The 14,764-nt window shown below is 40.3% G+C and overlaps 1 protein-coding gene across 1 annotated transcript in view; it reads right to left on the bottom strand.

The window, feature by feature from the left end:
- Positions 1-13,422, bottom strand: part of CEP152 (centrosomal protein 152) — a 29,052-nt gene extending 15,630 nt beyond the window's left edge. The window contains 12 exon segments of the mRNA XM_064456362.1: positions 406-566; positions 1,397-1,488; positions 2,786-2,933; positions 4,362-4,562; positions 4,858-4,997; positions 5,992-6,132; positions 6,878-7,046; positions 7,529-7,873; positions 8,101-8,167; positions 8,405-8,505; positions 11,846-11,968; positions 13,209-13,422. Coding sequence (XP_064312432.1) covers positions 406-566; positions 1,397-1,488; positions 2,786-2,933; positions 4,362-4,562; positions 4,858-4,997; positions 5,992-6,132; positions 6,878-7,046; positions 7,529-7,873; positions 8,101-8,167; positions 8,405-8,505; positions 11,846-11,932 — 1,652 coding nt within the window. The 5' untranslated portion in view covers positions 11,933-11,968; positions 13,209-13,422.
- Between the last annotated feature and the right edge of the window lie 1,342 nt (positions 13,423-14,764).

Here is a 14,764-nt window from a genome sequence, read left to right as displayed (position 1 = left end):
CAATTAACGTACAGAGAACTTGTTCATTCAGCTGTTCCCCATAAGATTCGTTCTCACATGATGTGAGGTATTTTGAGACAACTCAATCAGTTCTTTTGAGAGACAGCTTTACCATTAAGAAACTATGTGGAATCTTTGAGCAAAGATGTACCCCTGCATATAATCTATACAATCCAAGGAACAGCAAAGACAACTGTATACAATCTGAAGATTTGTTAAGCAGTGATTAGGCATCCACTTTATGGTATTAGTCCAGTTTCCTGTTTCCAAGATTACCTGGCAATACAAGAAGTATTTCAAATATCTACTGAAAAATATGTGTTGATCCAGCAAGACCATTTTTTACACATCACTTGTATAATTTGAGGATTTTAGATTTTTCTTTCAACAAGAATCACTCAATACCTGCAGAACCTTGGTTTCTTCCCAGTGATTTTAATTCCCAAATCAACATAGGAATCACCCAGGTTCGTATGCAGCTCTCCACCTGTGTCATTCAAAAATACTCCGAGCTTGGCAGCAGATTCATACAAAGCTATTTCTTCCTTCAGTTCCATTAATTCTTCCTTAAAGAGACAGACCAAAAAAAAATTACACTGAGCAGAGAAACTCCAAGCAAACACGTCAGGCCCATGATAACTCTTCCAAAGAAAACAAATACACAGAGCTATTCTTTCTAAGTATAGTTGTATTTAGCTGTATTTACTTGAATCATCTAGCATTTTTATTTATTTACACTATCATTTTTGATAACTCTAGCAAAACTTATGTTGAAAATACAAAGAAGGTAATATTTTTCTGTTGCTCAGTATATTCTGTTGTTCTTATTACAGTTCATATACGAAATTAAGTATTATTTCTTTTGCTCTTATGTCTTCTTTCCTGCTGCCCGTGCATAGTAAAATGAATAACAACAGAAAAGTACATAGCTGGAAAAACAGCCTACTACTCTAGTATTTATTAGGATTCAATAATTTCCAATATGATAGTAAAATATATTAATCTGAAAGACAGACGTCCACTCATAGTTTAGAGGGCTCTAGCATTCCCTTTTGCTGGCAAAAGCTAAATTTTAGAACATAATATCTTCAACTGTCCCCATAGCCTAACTAAGTTATGAGATTCCCAGCACTTAGGACTTCAATTCTTCTTTTTCCATAAGCAGGTTAGATTGATGTATGATATCAGATTATGCCAATAGATACGCCCCACTGTGTTTTAATTTAAAAAAAAAAAAAAAAGCAACACTCAACACTGGGAGATAAAGTAGAGGGGAGTCCTTTACTGTAAGGATATATGCCTGTTTCCCCATCAAATAAAAGTTTCAGCTACCAACCTCTTAGATATAATGCCCCCTAAAATCAAAACAGTAAAATATTTCATAAAATTAATTAACCTGCAAAGCTTTGTTCATGTTATTGCTTATCACATGCGCAGACTGAGCTTGTTGCAACTGAAACCGTAACCGATTTGTCTCCTGCATCGAGCCTATTGCAGGAAAGAAAAGGGAGAGAAACAGCAAGTCATAAATATGCAAGAAAGACTGAAAGCTGAACAAAGATCACAGTTAAAAATAGCGATGTTGATTCTGGTAATAGGCATTACTCTCTATTTCCTTGACCTCACTAATAGAAAATACAGATAATGAAAGCAAAAATATTTCTTCCTGAATATTGAGCAGGCAAAGGTTACTACAGGTCTCCAATTTAAACTGCAGTTTGTTTTAAAGTTTGGGAACTACAGTGGTGTGTGTCCCCCCCAGGATTTTGAATAGTAGCTTTAAAATAAATACCATGAGGAGCAAGATGTGCCAAATATTTGCTTTCCTTGTAGCTCACCAGAAGCAAAAAATGACATTATACAATTGTACCAGAAGTTTAAAAACAGGCCACTTTCTTCTCCTCCCCAGGTGAAAAGTTTAGCTTTATCAGTTTGCCCATTTATTACTGCTTTAAGGCATTTGATGAATAGAGCACAGAAAAATCATGGCATTTCTTCAACTGGCAGTTGCACTCTCTAAATATCCTATCACATTTATAATTACTTATTTGCTACCTAATACCAATCCAGTAAGGCTTTTCTCCTTCTCAGTCGTGACATTTAGGCTATCTCTAGAGAGATTCTTCTTCCAGACTAACACAGTTCTTAAGCAGAAGATGCTCTTAAATTAGAATCCAGGAAAACAGACATTTCATTTAGTTAAGAAGTTTGGATTCTATGAAAAGGCATACATTACTATTAAAAGACTTCAATGTGTAAAGGTAGGCACAAGTCAAATATGCAAAGAGCTGAATATTTCACATGCTATTCCTACTGATAGAAGTTTCCAAGAATCAGCCTCCAGCAATAAAACAAATTATTTTCTTGTTAAGATTTGAACTTAGAATGGCAGTTCAAGTCAAATGCCTAAGACAAAAATAAGTAGCTTGCTCCCAAAGGTTGTTACTTAGTCCAAAATTAAGTTTATACATATGCAGCACAAAATACAGATAAAAATAGTTTAGTTACTGTTGTTTGGCATTTTGATAGGGTTCTTTGGTTTGGTTTTTTCGGCGGGGTGTGTGTGTGTGTGTGTGATTTTTATTTTATTTTTATTGCCTTTTACACTTCAGTTTAAACTTAACTTTATTTATATCTGACTAATGCACTGCGTATGAAATGGTGTAGTACACATTTAGCTTGATGTTAATTCCATTTCAGTAAGAACATAGAAGTGCAATTTCATACTTAAAAAAAACTGGAGCCATTTCTGCAAGGAGAGTTAAGGTATGAGTAGAAGGCCGACCTGTTTGCAGTAAATTTGCACATTGCTTTTGGCTTTCTTCTAGGCTTCTTGTCAGTCGATTTATTATTTCGGTTTTTTCGCATTTGGTTTCCTCCAGCATTTTTTCAAGTTGCTTAACATGCTCTCCTAGATTTTTGCAAAGCTCTTGCTAGGGAGAGAGATTATTTTTACTTATGTTACAAACATCTACCCATCTATGACAGTTTCAGATATAGAAGAATCAATACATACAAGACACAGGAGAAGAAGAATCAATTAGGTACATAAAAGGACTGAAGCCAGCTAAATCAATCGCAGATCAAATGCTATCCTTGGCTGACAAGTCATCTCTTCCAGCATCAAAGTTAAGTTTTCACTAGGAGACAGTTAGTATGCTCGTATATAAACACACATAGATGTGAACAATTTCAAATTTCCTAGAGCAGTTAGTTTTCAGCACATCAGATTATCCCCTGTAATTAGTCACATATAGTAAGTCTACTGCAGAAAAATCAAGCCTTCACATTATTTATATTAAGCCTGAGCTTAATTTTAACTGAGCTTAAGCCAAGCTAGCATATTCCAATGCTCTGTAAAAGAGGAACTGTATTTTTTTCACATGGTATACAAAGTAGACCTTCTTATGGCATTGCTCACAGTTACCTACACAGACCCAGGAGGCACAGTACCTCATCTCTACACCTTTTGACTTCTCTATTTTCTCTCAAAAAGAGGAGATCTCTCTCTAAATAACCCAAACATACCACCATAAAAAACATTTTTTGCAGTAGAGACAAAGCTGTGTAAGCTTTGCTGTGGTACTGGTAAACAGAAATTTAGCAGTGCATTCTTGTTTACAAGCAACTGCTAGTTACGTTTTCAAACATATAACCCTTTTTTTTAAATGCATATTTATGTTGAGACAAGAATTACAGACCTAGAACTAAAGAAATTTAATTTTAGTTCTTTTATGTGAAAGAAAAGGACAATTTATTAAGACCTGCCTAGACTATATTGCTTAAATATTTCTAATAGTGTAATCGACTTATTACATGTCAGGTAGAATATTTTTAATAAGCTCCATAACCATATGACATAATCCATACCAAACTCCATTCTAAAGCCAGCCTTTCCCGCCCCCACCTACTTTTAAATCTGTACTTCTAAAATAAAGTGACTGTTGAGCGGTTTGAAGTCCTTGATTATTTTGAGACTAAAGCTTGGCAATAGCCTGTTTAATAAAGTTTTTCTTGCAGCAAAAATATCACATCATTTCTTAATTAGTTCTTTTCTTTCCCAGATTTATTTGCTGTTACTCTTTCAAAAAGAGATTTTGCACAGAATGAAAGCTCTGGAGAGAAACTAAGATAACAAATTCTTGCCCCCTCTGCGTCTGCTGTGTGCAAACACACAACTTAGAGCTCACAGCTGCCTGGAGATATTTATAAAAACATACCAGGTGGGCTTCATAATATTGAGACTTGTGTAGAATTTCCTTTCCATTAGAAATTATAGGTCAAGAAGTGCAGTTTAGGAAACACGGAGAGCTCTACAGCTTCTCCAGTACAGTCCTCAGCATCCTACGAAAATTTCTTACCTGCTCTCGGAGTGCAGATTTTGTAGTATCAAGTTTCTGCTCTAATGATAATACTTGATTTTCATACTTCTGCTTGAGTGCTGAAATAATGGCCTCATGTTGGTCTCTGGCTCGCTGAAGGGCATCTGATCGCTGAAGTTCTAACAGCTGCTTCTGCATGCTTTCCATGGCAACCTCTGCCACTTTGGATTGCTTCAATATCTGTAGGAACAGTATTGGAGTAGCTCCAAGTTACATATTTTACTTTTGCTCAAATATTCTGTATTGTCAGTTGGATTTTTTTTTTGTGCAAGGGTTCCTAAAAGTCCTCAGATAATGCCTGGATTTCAATACAAACTATTTTCCACCAATGCATCCTATTCATTCATCATATATTCAGCTTCTGCAATGATCATGAGCAGTGTTTCAAGAGACTAGCATTTATGTTTAATGCAAATGCACCAAATATAACTGTAGAGAACTTCCACAATGAACAGTTTAAGAATATTTATAGTACCTGCTCCTCATTGGTAGTAAGAGTCTGAATTTGAGTTTCAAGGGCCTTTATTTGACCTTCAAGATGCACTTCCCGTTCCTTTCCACTCTGATAGAGTTTTTGAGACTCACGAAGGCTAACAGCCAAACCATCCTTTTCATCTTAAAGAGAGAGACATCATAATTGTGTGAGAAACATGGCCAGCCACCCAAAAACTTCATGGAACATGACTGTTCCATACCCCTGCTCTACAGAACCATTCACTATGAGACCTCTGAATCACACTGCAGGCAACAAGCAGAAGACAGAGCAAAAACATTCAGTCAGTCTCCATCCAGTAACCACTTTCTCCCTCTGATAGCCGGAAGCACTCTAATACGTTGTACCTTCAGAACCCCTAGTGGAAATAAGCCCCGTTCTGTCAGCACTAGGAACTAGCATCATCCCTTTCACCATTTAAAGAGGGAAACAAAATAATTCCCCTGGATGAACAGCCAAGACACAGCAAAACAGTTGACAGCTGAAGTTTTCTCTCTCCTTTGCTTCTTTTGCATTCTAAAAATTATATTCTTAATTTTTTTAAGCTCAAAACTCTTTGTCTATCCCTATAAGAAAAGGGACACCAAGACAACCACCAGTTTCCAGTACAGCTTTGATAATTGTGGAAGAACTTGTCTCTACATACAGTCCAGGAAATAGCTTGTTAAACCAGATAGCACAAGTAGAAGGCTTTTTTTTCCCCCCGTAGATATAGACTTTGCCTATTGGAGCTTGGAGGTTTTTTGTTTTGTTTTTGTTCTGTGGGGCTTTTTTTTTTTGCAGGGCGGGTGTCTTTTTTTTAAAACACTTAGCACACTACTTTGGCAAATTTCTCACTTTTCTGTGCATTTTCAATGCCTGGCACATGGGAACTCTGGAATAGAATGGCGGTCTTGAGAATGCAGTAAAAGGTAAGCAGTCAGGCACTAAGCCAGAGAATTTTCTTTAAAACAACGCTGGGGGAGAAGTTAGGTCTACGTAATCCCAAATCAAGTTTATAAATATGTTCAATACCTGCCGAGACACTATCTGAATCAAAGTTTCAGAATAAAAAAGTTGCAAGATATTAATAAAATAAAATACTAGGAATTACAGATGCGTACAAAAATGTTTTACCTTTGACTATTGAAAGCTGATGATTCAAATACCTAATCTGCTGTGCACTCTTTTCTAGCTTTTCATTAAGCTCTTCCAGCTGTCTCTCTCTTGCTTTATTTAGAACTTGAAGTTGAAGAATCTGCATATTTTCTGAAGAATCTGCCAAATTTCAAATAGCATACAGACAAGTCAGCACAGTCAACTAACCAAGAAAGTCATGGTCATAAGTAATTCCTGCCCCAAGATACTTCTTTCATTCAGTGCCAAATTCACTGTTGGTTCACAAAAATCACATCATTTTTTCCTCCGTGTTTGATTCCCATCACCCAAGTTGCTCTGGTAGCAATGGCTGAAGACTTGTAGGACCTACCAATGCAATTCAAACCTAACAGCAAGCCCTGATAAAGGTTTACATGCTGTGGATTCAGAGTCTTGTGGCAACTATAAATTTTCAAGATGTCTAAAAAGCAAAGTAGTTCTGTCATGTGAAATATACCTAAGAGAAAATCAAGTAAAGTATGTTTCCTAGGGTACAGCAAGTCATTATTTTCCAATATTATAAACAAAACAAACCACCAGCAAGACTTGAGATCAAGCCGTCGGAAATAATTTCATTCACAGTCGCACCAGTCAAAACTACATTTTTAATAGCTTGAAATTCGAATACCCTAATCAAAAAAAGCTGATTCCTAGATAAGGTGGAAAATACCCCCACAAAAATAAAGTTAGGGCTCTCCCAATATAAGCTTAGAGCAAAATAAAAGATCATATACGTCAACGTACTTCTAGGTGTCCTCTTACTAAAAAAAAAAAATAATCTACTGAAATCAACTGGTTTTCTGTTGCTGATTTCCAGTGGACTTTTCACACAAGCTTATTTCAAGTCTAAACAGCGAGCACTTACTTTCATCACTGCCCATAAATTCATGTTGCAAATCTTCAAATACTTCATTTCTTCTGGTTCCTTCTTGGATTACTGGCATTTTTTGATGAATGCCTTTTTGGTATGGTTTATAAGTCACTTTGTAAGATTCTGGAGATTGGCCACTGACAACATCAGATGCAACAAATTGCTGTTGTGACAGTACATAAGAGGAAATAAATTAAACCTACAATTGTAGTCTTGCTCAATGAAAATATTTTTCATTTTACAGGTTAACATTAAAAAGAGCTGTAGCAGCTGTTCATTTTCAGGCTCCAATCCAGCACACTATTTATGTGCAATAGAAATTTTCACGAAAGCTTCCACTTTAGTGTCAACTTCAATAACATAAGCACACACTTAAGTGAATCACATTCACTCTACCTCATGGAATTCTACCTAGCCAACAAGAATGCAATAAAAAAATCAAAACATGCACATACGAAAATCCAATTATTTAAGACTTCATTGTTTTAACATGGAAAATAGAATACAGAAGCCTCCCATCACTGTTTAAACTGATAATAAGAGACTGAAAGCATTTAGAAATTTTACTATCAATAGTTAAAGACTTGTGAAAATTTGTGAAAATTTCCCAAGAGAGACAGAAAAATGCATCAGCTTCTGAAATACCTTAAGATGTTCCTTTGGAGCATCTGGAAAAGTTATTATTTTATTTTGCTGATTGTTAAATTCTGGTTTATGTCCATTTGTATATGGCCTGAAGTTTTCAGGAAGATGATACACATTGTTCTGTTGGCAGCAACTTGCAGCATTAAACCCATCTCTACCAAGATACACATCATCAGGATCCTCTTGACCATTTTGGCCACAGTAATTTTCTTTAACGTCATATAAATGTTTCGTCTCTTCATTGTTATGTAGGCCATTCCAATTCTTTCCATGTTTTTCAACATGATCGTTTTGCTGGTCACACAAGAATTGTTCAGGGTACAGATTTTGTCCTTGTTCATAACCCTATGAATGGATAAGGGGTTTAAAACTGCTCTCTCAAAATGCAGATCTCCCCGCACCCTCCTGCCCTTTTCTGGGGTTACCAGCCCTCAAGTTAGAAATACTTCCAATGAATAGCAAAACACATCACCTACATGAAAAGTATTACTCTAATGAATTTAAATAACAATTAGCATGTTGTTGTGAACACGAAGTTCCTACTAATTACATCACTGCTCATACAAGCTTACATTTTGAGGATCATTTATCAATGGACGATTGTTCCACCTTCCATCATGCTTCCCAGGCTCATGTGATCTAGAGAAAGATAAGCATCTTAACTAAGTACTTTTAACTTCGGGGAAAAAAAAAAGCCAACCTCTTTGTTAAATTAAGTGGCATCTAGTTTGTTTCTCATGGAACACAAACCATACTGCGAACTGCACTACAGCTCCCCTTTCACTTGGATTGCTTTTACACACCTCATCAGCTGAGATTTTGCTCTGTTTTCAAAGGCACAACATAAATAATAAAAAATGGTGCAAAATGCCTTACTGCTCCTCAGTCTCATGAATGCTACAGTCCGAATAGCTCGAGAGCTGGTCTCCACTGTCCTCCAGCATATCATGGGGAAGGTCTGTCAATAGTTGTTGCAACTGAAACAGAACAAAACATTCATCATATGCTTTTCAAAAGAACGGATACACATTCAGTCCAAAGAGACAGGCAAAATAGGCCATTTGCACAAAATCCTGTTTTTCCTCCTCCATTGAAAAGTTCACCCTAATTCACCCAGAGACCTATACCACAGAATGCTTAATAGACTACAGTACCAACCTAATGATTTTCTGGCAAATCCATTTTAAGAAAAAAGCTGCACTGAAAAGAGGTAAGGAAAATGCCACCACATAGACACATCCCAGGACAGACTACTTTTGAAGAATGATTTGCAAACTAATTATGACAAGGTTTCTCCTCCCTAAACCCTAGGCAAGAGAGGTAATGGACATTCAAAACATGCTTTTTCTGAGAAGTCTGGATTGAAATCCAGGTAAGAACTTTCCAGCCAGTGGTACTCAATGCAAGAAGTCATCACTGCAATGATTAGTGATCTGCCCGTGTTCAGATGAAGTCACCAAACAACTGGACACAAACAGAGAAAAATACCACCATTTCCCATTCAGGAAATATAGTTGTGCCACAAGAAAAAAGACCCACCACACAACCAAAACACTCCTGAACTTACTTGTTGTAATCATTTGCATATCTAATGTGCCTCCTCTTCCAATTTTCAGAGAGGCTTTGATATGAGGCCACATATTGGGCTTCTTGTAGAACTGAGCTATGCACTCTCTTTTTCTTATTAGGTGAGTTGAGAACTACACAATATATTCAGAGTTATTACATTCAGTTTCTGAACCCTAACCCTGTTTTTCTCCAATCTCTCAAAGCATGCGTTAATAAGAGCAGAAACATTAGCTGTCCCATGCTAAATACCTTATCAGCTTTTACTTGTTAAAAAAAAAAAACCAACCCAAGAAAACCCACAGAACAAAAATTATCACCTATAAAAAGTTTATCTTAAAGATGTCATGTTTTCTCAGATGCTACTTTAGATGCTCTCTAAGACCAAAGGTTAGGTGAGAACTTAAGAACAACTTTTCTAGATGTCTATAGAACAACAGAACACTAAAAGTTTGTTCCTAGAAATTCACTAGTGGCACAAAGAAGTTCTCCTATAATTAAAGCACTCGCTAGATGTATTTTATCTCAGCTCCAGGGAAGCAGGAAAGCAAAGGCAGCATCATTCACTGAAGATCCCCTTTCCTTTGCCCTACTTGCAACCTAGGACATACTCAAGTACCATAGGTTTCGCTGGTCTTCCACTGCTTTGGAAACAAAGTCAAGAGAAAGCAGCACGTACACAGTTCACAAAACATCATAATCAGAGTTATATTTAAACTGAACTCAGCCTACCAGGTTAGCTAGCACAGGACCCCAGATGTAGGTAAGGGTTATCCAATTATTAAGTTAGCGTGAAAGTACTTTCCTACCATGTAGATCTCCCCAGTATTCAAGAAAAAAAAAAAACCACCACCTTGTTTGCTGTGCCAGAAAAACTAATGCAGAGTGTCTTGGATTACATCTTGACCAGGAAACATAGCAGAGCCTGTGTTTCAGCCTCCTAGCAGACTAAAAGTCACATCCCACTGAAATACATACATGTACAGTTTTGTGAAGCCCATGTCACCCCAGTTCAAACGTGTATGACCTACAAGGATTACCACTAACTTATTCCAAAGAGGCTGCTCTGTTTGTTCCCATTGCCTCTTGTCTTGTCACTAGGCACCAACAAAAAGAGCCTGGCTTACTTGTCTTTACATCCTCCCCCTTCACGTAATTACACACATTTATAAGATTTCCCCTGAGCCTTCTCTTCTCTAGGTTAACATTCCCATCTCTCCCAGCCTCTCCTTATAAAAAAGATGTTCCCCTCAACACTCTGAATTTACAATCCTATTTATGCGCTCTCTCACTCACTGTATTAACCCTACAGTTATTTCACTACTTGCTCTCCTGCACAAGCACAACATTCTTTATCTGGGTATAAAGTTTTGGAACAGACATCAGATTCATAGTTACAGAATGTCCTGAGTTGGAAGGGACCCACAAGGATCAGAGAATCATTAAGGTTGGAAAAAACCTCTAGGATCATCAAGTCCAACATCTTCCCCTCTAAACCCTTCACCAACTTCATGGCCCTCCTCTAGACACTCTCTAGTAGCTTTGTATCCTTAATGTACTGTGGCGCCCAAAACTGCACACAGCACTCGAGGCGAGGCCGCACCAGCGCAGAGTAGGGCAGGACAATCACCTCCCTCAACCAGCTGCAATGCACGGCTTGATGCACCCCAGAAAACAGTTGGCCCTCTTGGCTGCCAGGGCACACTGTTGGATCATGTTCAACCTGCCATCGACCAGAAACGCCAGGTCCCTCTCTGCAGAACTACATTCCAGGCTCTCGTTCCCCAGTCTGTATGTACATCCAGGGCTGCCATGCCCCAGGTGCAAAATCCTGCACTTGCCCTTATTAAAATTCATATAGTTGGTGATTGCCCAGCTCTGATTTGCCTAGATCTCCCTGCAGGGCCTCTCTGCCCTCAAGATTGTCAACAGATCCTCCCAATTTTGTGTCATCTGCGAACTTAATTAATATTCCTTCAAGGCCTGCATCCAAGTATTTTACTAAGACATTAAAGAGTACTGGCCCTAAGAAGGATCCCTGCAGAACCCCACCAGTGACTGGCCACTAGCCCAATGTAACCACATTTACTTATTGTAACCCATTTACAAAAACACCCTTTGAGCCCAACTCATCAGCCAATTGCTCACCCACTACATTACGCATTTATCCAGCTGTGTGCTGGACATTTTGTCCAGGAAGATATTGTGAGAGACAGTATTGAAAGCTTTACTGAAATCCAAAGAAATTACATCGACTGCCTTCCCTTGGCCAACTAGGTGGGTAATCTTGTCATAGAAAGAAATTAAGTTTGTTAAGCAGGGCTTTCCCCTCCTGAACCTGTGCTAGCTAGGATCGACGTCTGCATTATCTCTTAGGTGTATTTCAATAACTCCCAGAATAATCTTCTCCATAATTCTGCCAGGCACAGAAGACTGACAGGCCCTTATTAAGTGAAAAGGAATAAATGAAAAAGCTGTCAAGAAATACAAAATGTAGGTGACACCAGCCTTTGCATTTGATCTACTGCATAAGCAAGGAGTAACAGTCTTCCAGCTATTACATATGACATTGCAAGGCTCTTAAGGCTCATTATTTCCTTACTTTTTATGCCACTCTTGCAAAGCACAGTCTGCACTCTCTTTTGCTCTTACCAAAGACAGCACAAAACTTTTTTTTAAACAATTAAAAGAGAAAAATGGGAAGACGCCAGATACACAAGCAGTCAGATTAAATAATCTGTTCTTTTTCACCTCTTGTTCTCTCGCATAATCCTCTTGGTCATAGTCTTCATCTTCATGTTGAGTTTGGAGAGCTCCACTATCAAAGTCAAGGGACATTGTTTTCTAACAATGTTTTTGAGCATCCAGCAAAACCTATCTCAAGACACGAAAACATCACCCATGAGTAAAAGTGCATAGGGGAAACAAAAAAGTACCACCCTCACTTCCTCACAAACACACACAAATATGTTTTTTGAAACAAACATTTGAAACTTGAGGTTTTGTTTCTCAGTATATCCAATGCTACTTTTTTCTAAGACAGCATTTAAAACAGATTATTTGGGCTTTTCATATGCTGACATTATGAAATCATATAAGTTCCCTTACAACCAGACACTATTTTCCTTAAGTTCTAACACTGTATGTTGTACATATACTGTAATACATGTTGATAGTTATGTCACTTTTAAACCTTGCTTTATTTCTAGAGAATAACAATATTTCATACTAAATATTGAAAGTATGCTGCTGCTTGCACATTTGGAAAAGTAGGAAAAGTATCATGGAACTAGGAAGACTGTTGCATCAGTTCCAGATTTAACCACTTAATGAAGCGACTCAGACTCGCAAGGACTTGTCTACACTGAGTTTACAGTAAGCTACAGTGTACAGTCCTGGCCCACTTTTGTTTGCAAGGTAAGTTACTCCCTGATGAAGAGATACTCCTGCAGGCAGTTATGAACAAGAAATGACTGATTTTACAGAATGGCACATTCTCTGACCATACTGGTGTAGCGCATGCTGAAGTCTTTGCTCAGTATAAAGTAAGCTTTACAAGAGCATTATCCCATGTTAAAACACATGAGGTGTCCTTTACTTCATTATGTTTAAAGAACCTCCTTGCCCACTGATATTCAAGGAAACTCTCCAATACAGTTAGCAGGAATCCTAACGACGCGAGCACCCGTCTCTGTGCACCCTCTACAATACCAGGTTCCACAGTGAGGCCGCCTCGTAACACCTTCCATGGGAAGATGCTGAAGCAGCTCAGCCCTGCTCCCCCCAAACCTGTACCATCTCCAAGCGACCCCCGACCCCCGAGACCCCCCGCTTCCCTTAACGCCCTTCACAGACCCAGGAGCTGAGATGCCCGGACGGGGGACACAGCCGGGGTGGGGCCCGGCCGAGGGGCCCGGCGGAGGCGCCGGGCGAGCTGGCCGGCCGCCGACTCAGCCCCTCACGGCGGCGGCGCGGGGCTGGCACCACGCGCTATTCGCAGAGCGGAGCGGCAGGGAAACGCCTTCCGCCGGGGCCTCCTTGGCCGGCTTCGTTCCAGCCACTGCAGGGCAGGAGGAGGCGGCGGCAGAGCGCGGCCCCGAGCACCAAGACTCACCAAAGCCGCCGGGCGCCGCGGCTGCTCACCTCCCTCAAGCACAACAAAGGCGCGCCCACCGCTCTTCCGCATGACAACCGAACCCCGCGCCTGCCGCCCTGACTGACAGGCGCAGGCACCAACCAGCGGCCGCAGATCGCCGTGCTGCGCAGGAAAGACGGAAAGGAGAGCGGGACGCGCCCGCCCCGGTCCAGTCATGCTAGGCTGCGCTGCAAACCCGCCTGCGCTGACTGTTCGAAAGCAGGCGCGCGTGGTAGCGGGAACGTGCCTGGCTAGCTGATTGGCTACGCGGCTGACCAATGGCTGTGGTCACTTGGCGGAGGGGCGGGGTCTTTCCATGACGTCACGAGTGCGCGCGGATAGGCCGGCGAATGCCGGCGGCGGAGGCGCCATCTGACTCAGTGCCGTTACCTGGCAACGAGTCAATGGCGTTGTCGGAGAGGTGATGCTCTCGTGAAGTCGCAGCCCGACGGGATGACGTCACGTGACGGGGGCTGGCCCTCACAACAGAGTCGTGATGGAAGCTGGCAGGGTGGAACGAGCACCTATCATTTTAGCGCGCCTGGAGGGGATTGTCCCGAGTTCCTGCTCCGTCCTCACCCCGGAGCCGCCCCCTCGTCCCGCCGCCGCGGCCGTGCTGACGAGGTCGTGACGGCGCACGGCGCTGACCCCCGCACGGGGACGCCCTTCGGAGCGGCTCGGCCGTTGGCCGGTGCAGCCCCCAGGCAGCGCGGGAGCAGCCAGCTGCCCTCCTCGGGCGGCCTCCCTGAGGTCGGGGGGCCCGCTACTCGGGGAGGCGCCCCGCTTCCAGGGCTGACTTCAATCTCTTTGAAAAATTAAAAATTTCTCTGAGTGAACAAACTTCTTCCACAGAATTGCCTGCAGCAAGCATTCAGAGCAAAAAAGAAAAAAAATCCGTTTTTTTCGAACAATGAGTGTTTGTTCAGAGATGAGGAAGGTATTTAATAGCTCCATCTGGTGACGCTTGCCCCCAGCGGTAATAACGTACCTGCCTGCCCTAACAACCGAAAATGGAAGCTGTGGTAGGAGAGTCGTTTGGGTCACTTGTTACAATATTTTTATTGATGGAAGCAAACAGACGTGTGTTAATGTGTTTCAGTGAAATCTATAGGAGCTTTGAAAAAGAACGAACATGCTATGCATTGTAAATATGACATTATAGATGAAATTAGCTGTTTTCCGCAGAGGTTTACTAGAAACCATTACAACAGAGAGTAACCAATTCTCCTCAGCATTTTCGCAAGCATGAAACAATTTAAAAAAAACAAAAAAGTCTAAATGTACCTGACAATTCAGATTAACTTTCTCAAGAACAGTATTTTGGAAAAATTCTCAGAATTCAGGTAACTTTTTTTTACCATAGTTACTTCTTCTAAGACTTGCACACGGGAGATGACAGTGTACTTCACATGAAATGGCTGGTCCACAGAGGCTAAAAGCAGCACTAATAACAAAGTGAAGGCACATAAATATTAGAAACCAAAAACCGAGTTCCTAGTTACAGGTCCAGAAGAATGGATTTCATTTATTCTAGG

The sequence above is a fragment of the Phalacrocorax carbo genome, chromosome 7 (genome assembly GCF_963921805.1).
Source record: "Phalacrocorax carbo chromosome 7, bPhaCar2.1, whole genome shotgun sequence".
NCBI classification, from domain to species: domain Eukaryota; kingdom Metazoa; phylum Chordata; class Aves; order Suliformes; family Phalacrocoracidae; genus Phalacrocorax; species Phalacrocorax carbo.
Note: the sequence above shows the minus strand (reverse complement) of the source record. Positions and strands in the feature narration are given on the sequence as shown.